Source organism: Electrona antarctica (assembly GCF_951216825.1).
Source record: "Electrona antarctica genome assembly, chromosome: 5".
In the NCBI taxonomy this organism is placed as follows: domain Eukaryota; kingdom Metazoa; phylum Chordata; class Actinopteri; order Myctophiformes; family Myctophidae; genus Electrona; species Electrona antarctica.
This window is the reverse complement of record NC_136810.1, coordinates 11,356,381-11,379,711: the sequence shown is the minus strand read 5'-3', so window position 1 is coordinate 11,379,711 and position 23,331 is coordinate 11,356,381. Positions and strand designations below refer to the sequence as shown.

Sequence of the window (23,331 nt, the reverse complement as noted above, 5' to 3'; positions counted from 1 at the left end):
TGGTCGGTGCCATTGGAGGAAAGTACTGGCCAGCTATAGCCAGATGTATGGAAGATGAAGATGACACCACTATCCATGGGTTCCACAATTTGACCCTGGCATCACTAGTAACACAACTGATGAAGTCAGGTAGGAACTTAGATTTTTGTCTCCACCACGCCGAAGGCATGGGGAGAGAGTATGTTTTGCACTCCATCCGTCCATCTGTGTACAGCTAATCTCCGGCACCGTTAACCCGGTTGATGCCAAATTCTTGACTTCATGACTGGCTGGCATGGTGGCAAAGAAAGTCTCTGTAGGCCGTGTCTATGTAGGCCTAGGCTATTATTTATTTCTCTCTCTCTCTCTCTCTCTCCCTCTCTCTCTCTCTCTCTCTCTCTCTCCCTCTCTCTCTCTCTCTCTCTCTCTCTCTCTCCTCTCTCCCTCTCTCTCTCTCTCTCTCGCTCTCTCTCTCTCTCTCTCTCTCCCTCTCTCTCTCTCTCCCTCTCTCCCTCTCTCTCTCTCTCTCTCTCTCTCTCTCTCTCTCTCCTCTCTCTCTCTCTCTCTCTCTCTCTCCCTCTCTCTCTCTTGTATCACGGCACTCTGTCTTTAAATACCAATCCCATTGATATTCCACCCTGAGTCATCCCCTAGCATGTGTTGGAATTAGCTGGGTCATGGACTTAAGGCTTCCGATTAATTGAATATGACACTTACGCGCTTTATAGTAGCCTATAATATGACATATACCTTTGGAGCATACGCAGAAGTATTTGCGCCTGTACGCAGAAGTATTTGCGCCTGTAAAAAGCATATGTGGCATAATCATTCAGTAGGCTACTGGGCATAATCAACTGTAGCTGATGTTTTTCTTTCTTTTCATTACAAATCATTACAATTTTAATGATTTTACATTTTACTACTAATATTCTCATAACTACCCTCTTCTGCCAGAAGTAGGCTACAAAGTATACATAAGCATGAGATTCATAGTTTGCAGATCTTAAAGCTCACAACGAGGGGCGGCATGAATCATGATGCATTGTGAACTTATTAGTTTGACTTTGGAGATTGAATATATTCGGTGTGCAACACCGCTGAACGTCAGATAATTGCTCGTTAATAGATTGATTCTACCTGCTGCCTTGTGCATGAAAAGACATGAGCGCTACACATTTTGCCTAATCTGCAGCTAGTTAACAAGAGAAATTGCACATAGGCTACTACCGTATACAAAGTATAAAAAAGAGGAATTAGAAACAGTGATAACAGGCTGTTTATAGAGGAATATGGACAGTAAACGATGTGTTTATCCTACCTGGGGTCTCTCCGTGCAAAGCCGTTTTGAAGTTACACAAAGGCTTTTCCGTGACATTTTGGCTGCTTGCGTGCAAAGAATATAATTTATTTAGAGAGCAAGTTGAAGCATGGATAGCACCTTCAGAATGTTTAATTTCCACCCAAGAAGACGAAGCACTTTGACGAGGTCCACGTAGCCGGGGAGCCACAGGCCCAAAATTGGACAGGACCTGTGATGTCATGCCGTACTTTTTATTTGTGTTTTTTCTATTAATTTGGTCATTAAGGTCCACAGAATGAGAGGCCTGCTCTGCCGGAAACATCGCGAAATTCCATCATGCTTGAAGTAAGCATGTGACAATTGTGACATGTCAAACTAGGGGGTTTTCATGATTCTGAATCTATTCCAAGCATTAGTTTGGCACGAAAAACACTCCTTGGCCTAAAAACGGCCATAGCCGTCATCACATGTGATGAGGTCAGCATAAATGTGATGAGGTCAGCACATTTTGGCAAGTGGCTATGGGCGAATTTAGGCCAAGGAGTGTTTTTCGTGCAAAACTAATGCTTGGAATGGATTCAGGATCATGAAAACCCCCTAGTTTGACATGCTACTTAAAGCATGATGGAATTTGGAAAATGTTGCCTTATATTGGTTGTCTATGGTGTGGTATACAAAAACTGGCCATAACCTTTTTTCGCGATGTTTCCGGCAGAGCAGGCCTCTCATTCTGTGGACCTTAATGACCAAATTAATAGAAAAAACACAAATTACATGACATCACAGGTTAATCCTTAACCGTTGAGCTTTTGGGCCTGTGGCTCCCCGGCTAATGCGTGCTGTGCACTGCGCAGGAAAGATCTGCCTGTGAGAGGGACAGACAGACAGCGGTGGTTGCGTGCTGCCTATTATATACTAAACTTTTCTACACTACACCATTATAGTAACAATAATGTAGATCATCCGTTTATTTCTTGTCTTTCCAGATTGGTAATCACCATCATTTATATCTGTTCTCCGAAAAGAGCTCATCTACAAGCTCACAGGCTGCAGATCGGCTATTTTCGGAGAAGAGATTTATAGACATTATGTACAAATATAAAATAGCTGTGATACTTATGTAAGTGGATATGGTGAAATAAACCATTAGCACTTCATGAACAAATGCACAATCAATATTAAAGGCTTCCCTTTACAGATCAAACAACACCATTCATTCATTCATTCATTCATTCATTCATTCATTCATTCATTCATTCATTCATTCATTCATTCACATATAATGTACACAAATAAATAACCATTAAGAAATTAATACCAGTGAGCTGGCGGTTATGAAAGGCTCGTCGGAGACGACAAAGTAGCTTCTCCGAAGTTTGCCACTCTGGGAGCCGGTTTCAAAAATAACTGGTTAAGTCCCCCAAAACGCCGTCTCCGTGTGGCAGAAAGGGCAGATCGGCTAAGTACTTGTGCGGGTAACGCAGAATACGTCCTTGTGTAGACAGCACCTGAAACAATGCAGATATTACGATGGAATCACAATAGAAGGATTAGTACTAATACTATAATATTATGTTGTATACATCTCAACAGGACAGATATCTAAATATAAAGACTAAAGTTTCAAAACACAGAATTTGGGATAAAAACAGCAGATGTTATTAAATGTGTACAACGGACAAGGTTCTTAAATGCATAACTAAACTATAATCTAATATATCTACATAGGCCTACTGTAAAGAAAATCCAAGACTGAAAAGTATTACATCAAATAGTGTAAACTATATACTAGGGTACAGTCCAAATTAAATTATGTTAATTCAGTATATTTACTTCAGATACATTACGATTCACTCCTGTTCTCTCGTGTGTGTGTGTGTGTGTGTGTGTGTGTGTGTGTGTGTGTGTGTGTGTGTGTGTGTGTGTGTGTGTGTGTGTGTGTGTGTGTGTGTGTGTGTGTGTGTGTGTGTGTGTGTGTGTGTGTGTGTGTGTGTGTGTGTGTGTGTGTGCGCGCGCGCCTCTCTGTCTCTCTCTGTCTCTCTCTCTCTGTCTCTCTCTCTCTCAGAGGAACCGGTCCCTGGTTCCATTCACATTCACTCCCTTCACTGGTCATCATAATGATGTCCTCTTCAGACTAATGACTCATAATGGTCCATTGGGGGAAATGCAGGCACTGTGTAAAGCAGCTGGCACAGTGCATTAGCTGAAGTATGTTGAAAGTACAGGCACAGCTTCTGTTTTAACTGGCTGCAATGCAACTTTAAGGCGATGTTGGCAAAATTCAAAGTTATTTCCAACTCTCTCTGTTTTTCTGTCTGTCTGGTATTTGGTGAGTTCATCAACATCACTCTACACCCCTCTCTATATACTGTAAGTAATAAAGACATTTGCAAGTTTGTATTACCATCTTTGGAAAACGGAGTGCAAAGATTAGTGGTGATTTAGCACAGAAGTACTGTAGGTCTGTTCATATCTAACCCCATCGCTCTCGGTTGTTGTGTATTCGAACATTTGGAAGTATCTCATCTCATCTCATCATTCCTCCTCCTCCTCCTCAGTGAGTCTGGGTTTCAGTATGACAGGCCATAGTAGCCTGGCTAATAAGCCAGACCGAATCAGCCGTTGGCAAAAAAAATTGCCCGCGACAGTGTTGTGTGATATTAGTCTGGCTTATTAGCCAGGCTAAGGCCATAGTGCCTTTGAACCTTGAGAATCTGTGTCAAACCATTTGAACCCTCAGACAGTTTCAGTTTGCTGTACGTCCCACTGGGCTTATAGCTTTGTTTGGCGAGGATCAGAACCTTTGCTCTGATCTCTCACTCCCAGTCAAAATTAAGGCCTCTCGTCCCAGGAAGAAAAAAAAAACTCAACAAACAACTTCTGAGGGCTGGTGTGGTATATGGTATTAATTATTAATGTTAGATGGTTCTTAAGAAGAAAGAAAATTGATTAAGAGTCTTTCAGTCTTGATGAAGAAGAACCACAAACTAGTGTTTCTCTCTCTCTCTCTTTCTTTCCCCCGTTGTCTATCGATTCTGAATGGTATTAGGAACAAAAGTTGCATTTACAACCACAAAGTAAGCTGTAACATAGCATTGGTCCGATCTCCCATTAGTCCTTCCTTTACTTCACTTCACCCCATTGCCATTAATCTACGTCAATTAAAGCCAATTAATCAATGCTAGGCTCAACGCCATTGGCGTAGCTCTACGGAAATTGAGCTTTTATAGTGCTTTCGATTGATCAAGTCATAATGCTACTCACTTTAGCGTCGGGTTGCTAGCTGGTGCTGTCAATAGAGCGTCGTAGTCCCGCCCCCTACCATGGCAAGATCGACAGACGCCTGTTCTGTTGTATATTCTTGTTAATGGCAGGAGACATCCAACCCAATCCTGGTCCTGTAATCACTAGACTTCAGGCGAAGAAACAAACTTGCCTGATGATCACGGACGCAAGGACAACAAAGGAGACGGTCGCGGCCACACAGCCAACTCAAGATACGGGCACGGAGCCGCCTTGGGGATCCATCGCAAGGACAACGCATGAGACGGTCACGGCCACACAGCCAACTCAAGATACGGGCACGGAGCCGCCTTGGGGATCCATCGCAAGGACAACGCATGAGACGGTCACGGCCACACAGCCAACTCAAGGTACGGGCACGGAGCCGTCTTGGGGACCCAACGCAGATCTTACATCGGCGGCAGTCGAGGCAAAAGACACGGACAACACCACCATCTACAGGCGTGAAGAGTCTCCACATCCAACCAAGGGGGACAACGAGGCTGGAGACGGACACCGTGATACTTTACCTGCTATTTCTGCTGTTTCTCCGGTCGACACCATGGCTCAATCGGCCCCACCAGAGCCCTCGGGACCCCATCCCCCACTCCCGCCACCCCACGACGACCCCCACGCACCCCCCACCCTCCCCCCACGGCAACCCGCGGCTTCTACAGACAACAATGGCCCTCCGCTCCCCTATTTCGCCATGGAGGAGATAAGCACCATAGTCAGAGCCAACGGACTTCATATCTTTCACCTGAATGTCAACAGCCTTGGTCCCAAAATGGCTGAAATCAGGCATATGTTTCAATGCGGTAAGGCGAACATCATTAGCTTCTCTGAAACCAAACTTGATGAGTCAACCAAAGACCCAGAAGTTGAAATAGAGAACTATTCTTTGATCAGAAACGACAGAAACAGGCATGGTGGTGGCGTGTGTATGTATATTCACAAAGACACTGAATATGTTACTCGTACTGACTTACAGCATGATGAAATTGAAACTGTGTGGGTTGAATTAATTTTCAAAAAAGCTAAATCAGTATTAGTGGGCACCGTCTACAGACCGCCTGACCAACATGGGTTCTATGATATACTTGAGGGGTGCTTAGCTGAGGAGGAATGTGTAGAGAAAATCCTGATTGGCGACTACAATACAGACATGCAACGAAAGGAAGCACCTGTGTTTAAGTCATTCAGTAAGTTCTGTGATCTACATAGTGTCAGTCAGCTAATTACCCAACCCACTAGAGTGTGTGATTCTACTCAAACTGTCATTGATCTCATTCTGTCCTCGGACAAATCCAGAATCTCCAAGAAAGGGGTTATTGTATGTGGGCTTAGTGATCATTTTATGATATTCTGTACCCGCAAAATACAAAAACTTAAGACCGGCTGCCACAAAACAGTCATATCAAGGGACCTCAAAACCTACTCTAGTGAGGTCTTTAACCAAGTATTGGAGAGTCTGGATTGGTCCGATGAGCTTAAATGCACACATGTCGAAGAAGCTTGGCTTGGCTTCAAAACCAAATTTACATCAGTACTGAACAACATGGCTCCTTTGAGAACCACCAGGGGCAAAACCCGCTCGGAACCATGGATGAATCCGGACATACTGGCTGCAATGAAAGCCAGAGACAAAAAATGCTCTGAAGTTCTAAAATGCAAGTCAAAGCTAGCCAAGCGCTTCGACAGTGTTCGCCAAGCTCGTTTGAACAACCTAAATACACAACGAATCAAACTACGAAACAGTGTAACTGCCATGACCAAATCAGCTAAAAGTAACTTCATTAATGATAAAGCTGAGGAAAACAAAAACAATCCTCATGAGCTCTGGAAGCTACTAAACAATCAACTAAGCTATGGTCAGAAACTAAAAACCAGATTTTCAAACATAAACATCAAATCTGACAACACTCTCATCACTGACAACCTTGATGTGGCCAACTACTTGAATATCTTCTTTACAAACATATCAACAACTCTGGTTAACAAACTGCCCTCCCACTCTGGGCTCTTTGGTGTAGAGCACATTACAACCTTCTACAAAAACCTAGGTGTTTGTAAAGACGATTTTAAACTAGTTATGGTAACAACTGATGAGGTAATTAAGAAACTGAGTGCCCTCCAACCCCACAAGGCCACAGGCCATGACAACATTCCCTCCAAATTTCTCAGAGACTCAGCCATCTCTATAGCTCCAATCATCACCCACATAGTAAACCTCTCCATCAAACAGGGACAGGTCCCCCAAGATTTCAAACTGGCCAAAGTAACCCCCTTGCACAAGAAAGGGAGTAAATTAGACCCCGGCAACTACCGCCCTATTTCTATTCTTAGTTCCATCTCGAAAGTGATGGAAAAAATAGTCTATGAACAGGTTGAAAAGTATCTTGCCACTAATAAATTATTGTACGAGTTCCAATCTGGCTTCAGAACATCCCACTCCACTGACACATGCCTCCTCTATTTGAGCGACCACATCAAACAAGAGGTGGACGCTGGCAAATACTGCGGCATGGTCATGCTGGACCTCCAAAAGGCTTTTGACACCGTGAACCACTCCATACTGGTTAACAAGCTAAAAGCAATTGGTTTCGATAGCACATCAGTGAGCTGGATGCAATCCTACCTGGAGGGGAGAGAACAGATGGTGGAAGTGAACGGAACACTGTCCCCCCCCCTCCCAGTGAGCTGTGGCGTTCCACAAGGAAGCATACTAGGGCCTCTACTGTTCCTAATATATGTAAACGACATGACTTCAGCCTGTGACTGCAACTTGTTCCTGTTCGCAGATGACTCAGCACTGCTGGTCTCGGACAGGGACAAACTGCAGGTTGAAAATGCCCTCAGCTCTGAACTCGGTAGAATCTGCACCTGGCTCGCTGATAACAAACTATCTTTACACCTGGGAAAAACTGAATCCATTCTCTTTGGCTCTATTAGTAATCTCAGCAAGGCAAATGGCTTCTTGGTTAGAGTGGGTGACAATGTTATCACACGTAAAGATGAAATTACCTACCTAGGTTCCATCCTGGAGGCTAATCTTTCCGGTGATAAAATGGCCACCAACGTAATCAAAAAAGTCAACCATAGAACAAGATTCCTCTACAGGATCTCCTCACTGGTCAACAAAAACACCTTGAAGACCTTAACAGGAGCCCTTGTACAGGGTTTCTTTGACTATGCATGCACCTCCTGGTACCACAGCACCTCAAAGGCCCTTAAAACCAGGCTCCAGACTTCCCAAAACAAACTGGTCAGGCTCCTACTTGATCTAGCCCCCCGAACCCACCTCACCCCTGCCCACTTCGACAGGCTGGAATGGCTTAGGGTCGACGACAGAGTACAGCATCTTGCAATGGGTCTGGTCCACAAGATTCGATACACCACCAAGATACCCATGTACCTGTCTAGATACTTCCTTAATGTTAACGAAGTCCACACCCACAACACCAGAGGGAGTGCAACGAACCATGTACAACCCAGATTCGGCACAAACAAGGGACTAAATTCTTTTCGCTCCTATGCCACCAAAATGTGGAACGCCCTACCAACTGTCATTAAGACATGCGAATCCCTTGACTCCTTCAAAACCGCTCTCAAAGGGCACCTACGGATGGCTGCAATTCGAAACTGGCCCCCGTAAAATCTGAATCCCCCCCCCCCCGCCCCCCCCCCCCTTTTTTCCCCTCACTGTATATATTTCTTTTCCCTTTTTACCTCCTTTTTGATGATTTCTTTTTTGATGAATTCCTGTTCTGTCTATAGAAGTGTCTATTTGTACGTCTCTAAATGTTTTGATGATTTGAACATGGTGGACCCTGTTGGAAACAAGTGTAATGCTTAATTGGGTCGTCCACTCACAGTTAACAGCCTTTGTATTGAGTTTGTGCTTGAAATGTACTGTAATTCTGCAAACTGTTAATAAATTCTTCAATCAATCAATCAATCAATGGACCAGGAAATGAATCCCAATGCATTTGTCCCATAGACATTTCAAAAAGTATTTATTTAAAGACGGTTACGCCGTGGACAAGGCCAAACTCGAGTCGTGACAACTCATGACAACACAAACAATATTTTGGACCAAACAAATAATTACAAAGAAGAAAAACAACAAAAAAAGTGTTGTAACCTGCCGTTTTTTTCTTCTTTCTAATTATTTGTTCGGCCCAAAAAATTGTGTTTGTTGTCATGATTTGTCACGACTCGAGTTGGCTTTGTCCGCGGCGTAAACGTCTTTAAATAAATACTTTCTGAAATGTCTATGAGGAAAATGAACAGAGAATCATTTCCTGGTCCATGGTAGGGGGCGGGACTGCGACGCAGTCCCGCAGTCCTTTAAATCGCCTGTATCTCCTATTCCTTGTCCCAGATGGCATTTTTGGTCTATTGGTTTATTCCACGGCCCAGAGGCGACGATGTGACCTGCGGTAAACATGGAAGGATGTTGCATCGTCACACACCCCAACATAAGATCACAACATCCGGTCTAGATTTTTGGCTCTTCAAAATAACAGCTGAACAGGGAAAAATGCTGGCGTGAATTATATCATAATTTAGCAATAAATGCTAGCGGTCTAAGAGTTAACCACATGAACCCTAGCATTCCTACGCTGGGCATGTCATATGTGAACATTCTGTGAAAATATCTACAAGCTGAAACCTAACTGACACAAATGTACAGCTTCGAAGGTAGTGATTTCATGTGAGACATAAGCATTTTGGTGTACTGTAGCTCTTCTCAAAATCTTAAATACAAGAAAGCTTAAAATGAGTAGGCTATTTCTGTATAAATCTTGTAGTGAGAAGTAGAGTAACTTCGAGAGAGTTTCTTTGCTACAACAGTAGTGTCTTGCCCCCGGGCACACATGAAATCCTTTTATGTGTTTTTGGTCATGGTTGACTGCAAAACAAGACACAAAGGAATGCAGTGACCAAGTAAATGAACTCCATAAATCCACAACACAATATCGCAGATACACAATTTACATACAAGTTCTCAGGAGTTGTCCTGCTTCAGGGGTAAACAAGGGAACATCTCAATGAGCCACCTGGACTTTCAGGGTAATTTCCCCTTCTAAAGCTGCTTTACATTGATATTTTAGGCATCCAGCCGATGCTCTTATCTGCAGCTACTGGAACAGGGAGAGAGATTCTGTGGCTGTTAGGCCTGACGTCGAAATTTATAAAATGTCTTTTAAATCCGGAAATGATATGTAATTGGCCACCGACCCCCATCTGAAAATATGTTGTTCCAGGAACCTCTCAGAAGCAAAGATTTGAGTTAAAAATGTTCGCTCTGAAAGAATATACATTCAAAGATTTGAGCCACATTTTCTAGATTAAAATAAATATAGCAGACCTACAAAATGTCTCTTTTGGTATTGAGCTAAAAAGTTTGGGAACCACTGCACTAGGACACACTGCGTCCCAGTTTTACTTCCCAATCAGTCAAGCGTTCTATATGCGAGTCCTGTATGTTAATTTACGTTGTTGATAGTCCTCTGTTGTTTAATGCTGGGTTGTCAGTTGTCACACACTCCCACCATGTGCCAAAATACAAAATGCCTTGAACCTCATGAACCTCACAAACCTCATGAACCTCATGAACCTGTTGTTTGCGGTTATGATTCTGAAGCAGAATGGGGAAAACCCACACGGATGCATTGTAACAAAGAGGGATGAGTTGATGGAGGGCATCCCACAGGGTCACCATTTCACCACAAAGTCAAATCCATGTCCTAGAGCTGGATGGATGGGTGCCTGAAGCAGACACACAGAATCTGAGAGGAATCGTATACCAAACGCAGGAGGATCTGATTCTGAACTAGTATAGCTTCCCATAGAAGCAGATGCACCTTCTAGAATCAGAAAGGAACAGTTAGTTTGAATGAAAGTTAAAACAACTTCTGAAAGAAAAAATTGCACTGAATAATATATGAGTGTGCAGTCCCCAGGTTTATTTCTCTTTTCGAAATAATACGTTTTTTTTGGATGTGCAGGAGTCCCTTGTTTTCTCTCTCTCATATATATATATATATATATATATATATATATATATATATATATATATAATATGAGAGAAAACAAAGGACTGCACATAAAAAAAAACGTGGGAGGTGCAAGTCTAGTTAGCAGGCATAGACTTCAAAAAGGGAAAAAGCCTTCCAAGGAAGGGACTGCACACTCCAGGGAACAGAGACGGACAACTTACTGCATCAACTTATTTATTAGCACAACACGTTTCGCCATGAGCTTCGTCGGGTGCTATACAGAAGTGTGAGTGTGTCAAGCATATATAGGGACCTGTATAATGAATGGTTATGCAGACATTATTACATGAAAACTATCTGTAGCTATCTGATTCTTTTAGTTATTTCCTTTTTTTTAATAAAAAGTAATGAGACTGAACTAAACTGAATCGGCATGGTAATTGTGCATGCAAGTTTTATACAATGGTGTGATTCATCTCTACAAAGTTACAAACTATGGCAATATTAACTCTTTAAACTATTACTCAAGTCATTGTTCAAAAATACGTGTTATCGTGTTGCCACATAAGCTCTCAAAGATTTTGCATGACAAAACAAATCGCTGCACACAAATAATGAGAATACATGTTTTTTTCTCCTGGATTAATGGGACAGGGCATTGAGTGGGAGGGATCTCACCCTCATCCTAAAGACTCTAGTGCATTTCACACGCACGCACGCACGCACGCACACGCATACACGGACAAACACATCAGCAGCTTGCACAGTGAGTCGAGAGAGAGAGAGTGAGAAGCCCCAGGAAGAGACAAGTGGTATAATAGTGTGAAATAAGAAGTTTGAACACCAGTGCAGAGAGGAGACGGACAGACGGAGGGAACGAGAGATATACAGATAGACAGGAAAAGAAAGAGGAGGGTTGTGAGAGAAAGTGTAAGAGTGAGAAAGAGACAGAGGAGGGAGGGAGGGAAGGAGGGGAGAGAGACAAACATATAGACAGAGAGAGAGATTGAGAAGGAAGTACAGAGAGCAGAGAGAGCGGTCCAGGGTCTTTGCCTGGTATTATTCAGACCTCTGCAGTCATGCCTAACTTTGCCGGCACCTGGAAGATGAAAAGCAGTGAGAATTTTGATGAACTTCTCAAAGCACTGGGTAAGACACCTCTATTATAGTCTGTCTGTATCCCTCCATCACCCCATCCTCTCTTCTCTTTTTTCCTCTTTTTCTTCATCCTGGCTATATCCAACCATCCTTCTAGCTACAGTACCTCTGTCTGTCTGTCTGTCTGTCTGTCTGTCTGTCTGTCTGTCTGTCTGTCTGTCTGTCTGTCTGTCTGTCTGTCTGTCTGTCTGTCTGTCTGTCTGTCTGTCTGTCTCTCTCCTTATTCGTAACCCACTGCTGCTTCCCTGAATCTCATGCGAGAGGAAGAGGACTCTCCATCACAGCCGCTCTTTCGCGACAGAGCACCTTACTTCCAAACAACAGTGTTGCTTGTATTACTCTCTCTTTTCTCTCTCTCTCTCTCTCTCTCTCTCTCTCTCTCTCTCTCTCTCTCTCTCTCTCTCTCTCTCTCTCTCTCTCTCTCTCTCTCTGTGTGTGTGTGTCTGCAGTCTGCCCTTCTCTTAAGAAGATGGAAAGGGGTGAGGAAGAGAGTGAGAATGAGAGACAGAGAGAGATCTGAGCTGAGGAGGGAAGCCCCTGTGGGTTCCACAGGGCAGCAGAGATGTGAGACATTGCCAGTCAGGATTCCATGGCACAAACAGGCATGGTATTGTTAGTGTGGCGTCCCAGGGCATGCGGCGAGGAACAACATTATTCATGTTAAGCGTTTAACTAGGGCATGCATTAGCAATGCCAGCGGAGGTCTGCCTCTGTCTCTCTCTGGAGTCCTGCTACGCTATTCCCCTGCTTCTCTTTTGTTCTTTTAGCCCTCCTCTCTCTCTCTCTCTCTCTCTCCCTCTCTCCCTCTCTCTCTCTCTCTCTCTCTCTCTCTCTCTCTCTCTCTCTCTCTCTGTGTGTCTTAACTCCTGATAGTGATGGTTTAGGATGGGAGGAGTTAACTGGGTCAGTCGATTGTGTGTAATAGTCACTGAAACAGACTTGGGTATTCAAGCCAACAAAAAAAAAAGGAAGAAAATATTTTGAATAATTTTGCAATCTACGAGTGAATATTCCCTGTTGCGCGGGTGTTGGAATGCATGTTGTAAGACGGGGTTGTGGTGATGACTTGTGTTAACAGCTGGCCATTAACTGGAATGAAGTGAAAACTTAACAAAGGTTCGCACAGTGTGGTTTGGAAAGGTGTGTGTGTGTGTGTGTGTAAAAGTGCATCAAACTAATTACATAACATGGATGATAGATGTACAGTATTTTAAATGCCATCTGACAACGATCTGTTTATTGAGAGTGTACACAGCTGTTGGCATTCTGTTTGACATGTAGCTTCTCCAGGTCATAGCTTTGCAACCCCCCGATGCCTGTTTGGATTCCATGTCAACGGCAATGCAGCACTGATTGATATAGGTCCTTACTAAGGCACCCTCCATGTGTAGCCAATTCATTTCAAATGAGAGAATCCTTTATTGATACTGCTAATGCACTGTATTAGAATGTCATGCCGTCGTCGAATGCGTTAGAAATCATTCTACACTTAAAGGGGCATTCCACTCATTTTCATCATTTTAACATGTCATTAACATACCTTAGAGCTTTTGTGTGGAAATAATAAAAAAGTCCCCCCATTATGTGTTTCCTAGTATGAAAAGAATCATTAACATGGTGAAACACATCTTGATGACATCATCAAGATGTGTTTCACCATGATTTTTTTCAGACCTCCAGTTCTAAGAAACATAGAATGGGGGGACTTTTTTATTATTTCCACACAGCTCTAAGGTATATTAATGACATAGTAAAATGTTGAAAATGGGTGGTTTTCCCCTTTAATGCATTATATATATTTAGTATTTTCACTGAATCAGGGTGGCACCGTGGCATTGGCAAACGTCTGATGGTGACATCATCACTAGAACTCAACCCTCCATCCTCTCACGCACACATCCACTGTGTCTAGCATGAGCAGATCATTGGTTTCCTCTGTTACATAAGCTCCCGGTCCAAGAGGGAATTAGTTGGCGTGGATTACAGCAGCGTTGTGCCGTCACTTCCCATATACGTCCTCATCTGTTTAGAGAACATTTATAGAACGTTCCATACAGAAATTATCAAAGAGGCGCTTCGTCAGACATATTATATATATATATATATATATATATATATATATATATATATATATATATATATATATATATAATAATATATAATATAATTATTGAGTGGTGTAAACCACTCCAACAACTGGCTTTGTACCCGTGTACCCGTGTTCGTACCAAAAGAACGAGCATGGTTACTATGGTCACTGACATTACGTCAGACCACAGCTGATCAGGCTATATAAGACCCTGCACCACTCAGTTCACACGGGTGTGATTATATTTTTAATAAAGAGTGGGCATTCTACAATACAGTTTGTAGCCTATGTATTCTTTATTAAAACACACCATAGGAAGGCTAAAAGGGAGACAGTGTAGGAGCTAGACAGACCTTAGTAACGCTGAGAGCGATATATTGGATATCAATAACATAAAGCAAACACATCATAATTGCGACCAGAGGTCGCAGTTAACTATGTAACCTTGCGCTTTTGACACCTAACCCATCATCCCCATCACTCTGTTACGTCACCTAACTCAAATCCCCGTCGCTCACCCGAGGCAAGCCCCCCCAGGTCATTGTGACATCAGCCCTCGGTCACCCCAGGCAAGCCCCCAGGTGTCCAGTTCATCGTGACATCAGCCCCTATATATGGTGCCCAGGTCATTGTGAGTTATTGGTCAAAGTTCATCCCATGCGACCGCATTCGCCCAGCAGTCTGACGTCACCCAGGCGGATGCGTGCACACGCCCATCTGCCCCAGCAGTACGACCTCCACACTCAGTTCAAACTAGAGTTCTCAACAGGCCTGAAAATTAAGGTCTGGCCCTACCTGGGCCCTCATCAAACCCTGTACATTCAATACACTGCGCCCGCTGCCACCCTTAGATCTCCATATATGGAGCTGACCTGTTCTTACATTCCATATTTTGATCTGACCTCATCACACCCTGTACACTCAAGATACGCTCCATATATGGCCAGTGCACGCGAGGTCCCTTCTCGCCCTCAGGCGTCTTACTTGTACAATAACATAATATAAACTAGAAAAAGTGCCCTTCTGGGCACAGGTCTCCACCAGGAGGATAGGAGTGTGTGTGATGTTTGGCAAAATGTTTAGGAGTAATATAAACATGTTTTTTTGTTTGTTTTTTGCAACAATTTTCTTCATTTTGTTGAGGAAATGCAGAGCCAGATCACTCATAGAATCTCTGAGGATAGAATTGTGGATGAGCAGGACATGTGCAGCATTTTGAACGAAACGGGCCACTCCTGAAAACTTTAGAAGGCAATGTTAGCCAATCAGTGTAGAATCTGATAAATCCAACAGACTCGTCTTGATCACATGACTACAGAGATCATGTGTACCGATTTGCGTGAGATTTGGATGAAATCTGCGACTAACATAAGCAATGTGTTTAGCAGAAATCGGCCTCATGGTGGCGCTATAACCGGTAGATGTGTAGGGATGCAGAGACAATGTTTTTCCATGGCCTCTAGGGAGTGCGCATACATAAGTTGTATACAGATTGATGAAGTTATAGCTAAAAACAGGAATTGGCCTGTTATAGCACCACCATGAGGCTGATTCGGAAAAGAATGAGTGGCATGTCGTCCTCGGCCTAGTGGAAATGTGCGTGTATAATTTCACGGAAATTGCACACTGCGTTTGTGATTTGTGGCATTTTGTTCGAAAACGGACCAATCATGTGAGCTTTGGAAGCCAATATTAGCCAATCAGGATGGAACATGGGAAATTGTGCAGATCTGTGTTGATCACATGACTATGGAGATAGTGTATACCGAATTGTGTGATGTATGGATAAAATGTGTACGAGTAATCTACAGAAATGTGTTTTGCCTAAATCGGCCTCATGGTGGCGCTATAACGGGCCGTTGAGGAATATTTGGGGCTCATCGTTGGCATCCATGGAGTGTGTGTGCAAAGTTTGGCATGGATCGGGCCAACGGTACCGGAGATTAGCTGATAACGGACGGACGGAAGGACGGAAGGAAGGAAGGAAGGACACACACACACACACACGGACGGAGTGCAAAACATACTCTCTCCCCATGCCTTCGGCCTGGTGGAGACAATAATCAATATGATTGGTACAAGGCTACTGTAGTGCTGAGCCAAGTATTCCTTTATTATTGTCTGTCAGGACACCCTGATGAAGGCGTTGGAGCCAATAGGCGTTGGTGTGTTTAATTTGTTCCTACTAGCCCTTTTTAATAAAGGCTTTAACTTTTATACCCTCATGAGTGCCTGGTCTGGGATGTTCCCTCCATTCCCTGGGTGGCAGTGAGGTGAGAGGAGTGTGTGAAACACAAGGCAAAGGCCAGATGGTCCTGGCAGTCACACAGCACAGGGCATGGCAAAGTGGCTTAATGCCACACACCAGGGTGGCGCCACGCTCACAAATGCCAGTCTTACCACCAGGCTACCACCAAGGGACAAAAAGGAAACCGTACTGGCAAAAAGGAAACTACTGGATAGTCATACTTTAATGGGGTTATTTGCAGAGGTGGACGAAATACTCGACCCCAGTACGAGTACAGATACTCCTGGTCACATCTACTCCACTACAAGTAAAAGTAGCTCAGTCAAAATGTTAATCAAGAGTAAAAAAGTAATAGCTTTTAAATATAGTTAGTATTCAAAAGTACATGCTTTTAAAATACTTAAAGTAAAAGTACATGCTTTAAAAAAAAGTAAATGTCTAATAAATGAATTACTGTTGGGGAATAAAAAAATAAAACGGCCAACCTAAAAGTACTCAGTACTTTCCTTCCTAGAAATGTCGGCTACTACGTTACGCTAAATGTAACATACTCAAGTAATAAGTATTAAAAAATAGTAAAGTAAAGTATGGATCCTCAGAATTGGTACTTAAGTAGGCTACATTTAGGCTGAGCTCACACCTTTAATGCAATTCTGGTGCTCGTTGGGTGCTCGTTGGGTAGTGTCATGGCCGCCCAATGCATTGCCAATGGAGGTCACATGGTTTGACCCAACATTGTGTTGTGTGAGGGGGAGGGGCGGACGACTGCGCCCCTCCCCCTCACACAACACAATGTTGGGTCAAACCATGTGACCTCCATTGGAAATGCATTGGGCCGCTGGGCGGCCATGACACAACACCCAACGAGCACAGAGAATTGCATGAACCGTGTGAGTGCACCCTTAGTCTGTTTCTGTCCACCACTGGTTATTTGTATGACAAATTAATTGGGGCCAAATAGTCTCACTCTGGCAAAATGTCACTGATTTCTGTCGGCTTTTCAGTGACTGAACTTTGTTTAATGTCTCTATTTCTGTCTTTAGTTACACCATTCTTAACTTAAACCTCTGTGATTATATTTCATCTGACCTCATTGAATCTAATCTGAGGTCAAGTGGCTCAGGGATAGAGTGGCCGGTAGAGCAGCCGGATAGGAACCGTGAGGTTCCCAGTTCGATCCCGGGCTCCCCCAGAGTCAGTGTTGAAAGTGTGCTTGAGCAAGACTCTGAACCCCTAATTGCTCCCGATGTGCAGGTTGGTGCCTTGCATGGTTTCCTCCGCTATCGGTGTAGGAATGGGTGAATGTAGTTGTAATGCACAATCTATGTAAAGCGCTTTGGATAAAAGCGCTATATGCACCATTTGCCATTTATACACGCACAATAAGGTTTTAGGTAGCAAACATTGACTGCTATAGCAACAAAGAAGGCAGACATACTGTATACAGCAAGCATGGACTGCTGCAGCGACAACGTTTCAGGATGCCTAAGTTCTGTGTCTGTATCGCTTTACTCATGATCAGAGCTTCCATGCTCCAGACTGTATGACCGGAAGCATTTGAAAATGGTGGGAGGCAAAAGTCTGGCAACTAATGTCAGAGTGTGTCCATTTTGTTACTATCAATCTGGAACCCCCTCCCTCAAGGACTGCTAGGTGGTCCCCGGACCCCGTGGCGTACACTATGTGATGATATATGACATGAGGGGGTCAATGGGTTCTGTTCTGTGGTTAGGTGGAGCGAAGTGAAGTGGAAACCGGGACAGAAGGACAAGGGGGTCAGATCAGAGACTGTTTGGGTCAATTAGAGTCCAGACAAAACAAAGCAGGGGGTGTCTGCCTCCAGAACGGATTACATCTCAGTTCACCAACCCCTCACACTTTCACCTCTCTCTTTCTATTGTCTAATCTATCCCCCTTTCTCTCATATACTGTACGCAGACAGAACCATAGAAAATTAAGGTTAAAAAAAAGAAAAATATAGGGGAATAATATATGGAATTAAAGGGATATTTCAACATTAAAGTTAAAGCGCAAATAACATGCATTTTAAAACTGCTTTTAATATTTAATATCATATTGTCTATGTCCCTCAAAGTTATTTCTAATGGTTTGAGCCTCAATCACCACTCTGATATAACCAGTCCTTGTCATTTCTTTTTGGACTTTGAAAGCAGTTTTAGCTGCATTACCACAATGTCCTGAGGTGGTGGGGGTGCTGATATGCTGATTATTTAATATTTGAGTCATTATAATACTGATGCTAGATAAAACCAGGCTTGTTTCCATTCCATGCCAGCATGGCAAATCAACAATAGTGGACATAGTAAACAAAGTGGAAATGCAAATTTGGAACTGAAGACTGAAGAAGAGGAGGAATTATACAAAGTAGGGTGACATTGATGACATCACGATGAGGACAAAATCAGTTGAGCTGTTCCTGAGAGCAATTTCCATTAAAGCACCTATATGATATGAAAGCTTGATTGTTCAAAATTGGTTATTTGTGGGGATAGAAAACACATATGGGAGCCCCAAAAACACAAAAGAAATTGAAAAAGTTGAATTTTATGTTATAGGTCCTTTAAGGGCGCTCTTATCGTACATCATGACGTAACGTCAATTTGCTCAGACACATGACATAAATTCTCCATTCATTGTCAATGGTATTTAATGTTTGTGTTAGGACAAAAATCTACACTATAGCTGAGTATAGGAGGGGCTAGCGCCCCTCAAAAAAAATATAAAAAAAATCACACCTGTGTGAAGTGAGGGGCGCTCTTATCATTATACATATACATCATCTCATGAACAACTGAATTTATGTGATTGCTTAGCCGATTTGCTCGTCTACATATGACGTAAATTTTCCCTTCATTTGTCAATGGCAAATAATAAATAATACATTTTACATCATATTTGAGGGACATATGACCTAATTTCTCCTTTCTTTGTCAATGGCAAATATGAGACATGTGGGGACAAAGGCTGTATATAGGAGGGGCTAGCGCCCCTCAAAAATAAATGAAACGAGTAGTGGAAAAATAACGTCTCCTCACTCCACAGGTAGGAGGACATTCTAATGCGCGAGGGGGGCGTGGCTTTTTCATTACTTTTTCATTTATTTTTTTATATATTGTTTTAATGTTTATTTTATTTGAAAGTGAAATATCACTTCAAGTAGTGTAAGTACAAACTCACGTGCAAAGTTCAGCACAAGAATAAAGACACTGTATCTGTATTATGCTCTGTTCTGTTGTGAGCAAAAGTTGATGTTTTGTTTACAGATTGAAGGGAGTTTTGTTGAGCGGTGCACACCGCTCCAATGACTGGCCGCATGTGTCCCTATGCCCTTGTACTGTATGTACAGTATGTATGAACAGCTGCAATACCGCTGACCTAAAGTGGCACTTGAGCAGCCTAAAACAAACAAACACACACACACACACACACACACACACTGCACCACTCAGTTCGCACGGGTGAGATTCTTTTTTTCAGCGTTGCTCTGCATAAAACTAGCCGTCTATAAGAGGTCGGCCTGTGTGTGTGTGTGTGTGTGCGTACAAGCGTTCGTCCAGAGCTAAAGAACTTCACAGTCTTTTCACATTGTATTTTTTATACTTTTAATATGAACTTTAATTCATAATGGAAGTCAATATGTCTCTGCCGTGCCCACATTTGGAGTCAGACATATGTACGTCATAGGTGTGTTCTGACGACTTGCTACAGACACAGACAACGTTCTAGACACACAGGCTGCCCACATGAAGTGAAGTGACTGAGATCCACACGGCAGCCATGCCATGGCAGCCATGCCATACCCGTGTGGATTCCCAGAGCCACATGATTAGATCTGTATATTATGTCCTCATTCAGGGCTCTGGTAGCCTCAAGGAAAGTCTCTTCCTTTGTCTCTGTCTCTCTCTATCCTGCTCTGACCCCATGGTCTCAACCAGTACACAGTGCAGGGCTACAGTGTTGATTTTTTGACAGTAAATTTTGATCTAGTTTGATCTTAAAAGGCTTTACAACTAAATTCCTTTTAGTTTTTGTCATATTTTAGTCATCTGAAATGTTTTACTTTAGTCTACTAAAATTGTAAATACTTAATTGGGTGCCGAAAATAGCCGATCAATTTTCGGAGCATGACACCTGCACACAACCAAGCATGAAATGACATGTCTTTTAATTCTACTGGATGTCTTCTCCTCTAGTCGCATTTTTAATTTCTTAATGAAAATGTCAGATTTATTCATATTTTTATTTTTTAGTCAACACAGCTTAGTTTATATTTGGTTTCCGTCAGTACCAAAAAAGGTAGTCGAACATTTATCGTCATAGTTTTAGTAGACAAATTTAACACTGCAGGGCTAGTCGATGCACCGTAGCAGGTTGTTCAAAGACGGATCCACAGGAAGTTTTGCATGTTTTGTATTTTATTTTGTATTTTTACGTTTTTTTATTTTATTTGTATTAAACAAATCTAAATCTTTAAAAACTAGAAAAAGTGCCCCTCGGGGCACAGGTCTCCACCAGGGCAGGTCAGGTTGTGGCCTCCTGGTGGCGCTATAATAAGCCAATGTGAAAAAGGTGCCATTTCTTCTTACACCTTTGATGGCAATTGGATGATATGAGGCATTTTGTTCCAAAAATGTCTTTTGCAAAAATCCACCTGTTGGTGGCGCTATAACAGGCCAATGTGAAAAGGGTGGGATATATTCCTCAGCCTAGTAGGAAAAGTGTGTGAGAGATTTCATGTAAATTGCACACTGCGTTTATGATTTGAGTCTTTTTGTTCAAAACGGGCCAATGCTGCAAACTTTGAAAGCTAATGTTAGCCAATTAGGATGGAATATGAAATATCGGACAGATCCATCTTGAGCACATGACTATAGAGATACTGTGTAACGATTTGCAGGATTTTTGGACAAAATCTGGAGGAGTAATATCAAAAAATAGCTTTTACAAAAGTCGGCCTCCTGGTGGCGCTATAACAGGCCGTTCTGGAGAATTTGGGGCAGAGGTTCATCGTTGGCATCCAGGGAGTGTGTGTGCAAAGTTTGGCATCGACCGGGTTAATGGTGCCGGACATTAGCTGGTAACGGACGGACGGACGGACGGACGGACACACACACACACACACACACACACACACACACACACACACACACACACACACACACACACACACACACACACACACACACACACACACACACACACACACACACACACGGACGGAGTGCAAATCATACTCTCTCCCCATGCCTTCGGCCTGGTGGAGACAAAAATAGGAGCTGGAATGTGCGGTTATGTGCTCAGAGGCAGCAGGCTTCCTTCCGGTCCATGCATGTTTCACATTTATAAACCTATGTTCTCCTAACCATGATGACTAACATGTTGTGTAAACTTGTGTTGTTGGTCTCAGGTGTGAACGCCATGCTCAGGAAGGTGGCCGGAGCGGCTGCGTCTAAACCGCACGTGGAGATCCGGCAGGACGGAGAGTCGTTCTACATCAAGACCTCCACTACGGTCAGGACCACCGAGATCAACTTCCACATCGGAGAGGAGTTCAACGAGGAGACGGTGGACGGACGCAAATGCAAGGTCAATGTTCTTGATTTTGACAGGACATTTTGATGTGGTTTTAGTCATATTTTAGTCATCTGAAAAGTTTTATTTTTAGTCTAGTTGAATAAATATCGTGAGATTTTAGTCGACTAAATCTACAGTATATTTTGTCAACAAAAATGTATTTTGGCGGGCCTTGATGGCGGCGTCGTCGTAACAACTGATTTTACACTTTGTTGCATGTGGAAAATAGCCGATGTACAACGCATTGTGAGCTTGTAGAACTGCTATTTGCAGAGTGCAACACCCGAGCGCAACCAAACATAAAATTACTTGTCTTTTACTAGTTCTCCACTATAGTCGCTCCTTAGCCTCGATACCCAGGCTTTTATTTTTGTTTGCATTCGGCTCAAAAAGAAAAACCTGGGAAAACTCTCTCACACACACACACACACACACACACACACACACACACACACACACACACACACACACACACACACCATTCATGTGTGTGCGTGCGTGCTTGCGTGTGCGTGCATGTGAGATCACTACAGCTCTGTGATCAGTCAAAGCCTTATCAGGGTTCTCTCGATACTACAGTATATGACTGTTGATTTGGCCCATGAGAGATGAACTCCACCTCCACACTTGCTCCAGTGGGTTGGGAGCAGCCTGACGTCTGACAGCCGGATTATAGAGAGCTTTACTTGGGCCGAGATCAGATGGATGACAGCCTCTCTCTGGATCTGTACTGGAGCCTGAGGGAGAGTTCTCACACACCAACCCAGAATACTGATATCGCTATACAAGGCCCTGTCCTTGTATAGCTGCAATAAGAACCTTCATCAATAGAGCGTCGCAGTCCCGCCTCCTACCCTGGACCAGGAAATGATTCCCAATGCATATTTCCCATAGACATTTCTTAAAGTATTTATTTAAAGACGGTTACGCCGCGGACAAAGCCAACTCGAGTCGTGACAACTCATGACAACACAAACAATATTTTGGACCAAACAAATAATTACAAAGAAGAAAAACAACAAAAAAGTGTTGTAACCTGCCCAAAAATTGTGTTTGTTGTCATGATTTGTCACGACTCGAGTTGGCTTTGTCCGCGGCGTAAACGTCTTTAAATAAATACTTTCTGAAATGTCTATGAGGAAAATGAACGGAGAATCATTTCCTGGTCCAGGGTAGGAGGCGGGACTGCGACGCTCTATAGTGTGTACCAAAATCTCCTGGAGGGGGCGTCAACATATGTGTCACATGGTAGCGGCCGCCATACTTGGTTGCTTGTCTGGTTTGTTTACATTGAGCGACTATCCAGTGTGCTTGTATACGTTCTTTTTTTAAACTGACCTCACAATGGTGCAGACTTGCTCAGTAAATAAGTGCCACAGCAGGTCGCGTCGAGGGAATGAGCCAGAAAACGGAATTAGATTTTCAGCTTTCCAGCATGGAGACAGCATCAAGGAACTCAGATTGACGAGTTTACAAAAAGACGTAGAATGGCTTGGATCTCGGCTGTACGGCGCACAGGCGCAGAGACATAACGTTCAACAAAGTATCTAAGCACAGCCGTGTTTGTTCACAACATTTTCCTTGTCCTTGTAATGTATTTGGGCCCGACGTTCTTTCTATCCATCCTGGTGTTGGTTCACTATGTTGTCGCCAAGAACGAGCTCAATATTTACAA

The 23,331-nt window shown here is 43.1% G+C and overlaps 1 protein-coding gene across 1 annotated transcript in view; it reads left to right on the top strand.

The window, feature by feature from the left end:
* Nucleotides 1–11,409: 11,409 nt before the first annotated feature.
* Nucleotides 11,410–23,331, top strand: part of crabp1a (cellular retinoic acid binding protein 1a) — a 37,418-nt gene continuing 25,496 nt past the window's right edge. Inside the window, exons 1-2 of the mRNA XM_079501099.1 lie at nt 11,410–11,715; nt 21,490–21,668. Coding sequence (XP_079357225.1) covers nt 11,646–11,715; nt 21,490–21,668 — 249 coding nt within the window. The 5' untranslated portion in view covers nt 11,410–11,645. The remainder of the gene's footprint in view (nt 11,716–21,489; nt 21,669–23,331) is intronic.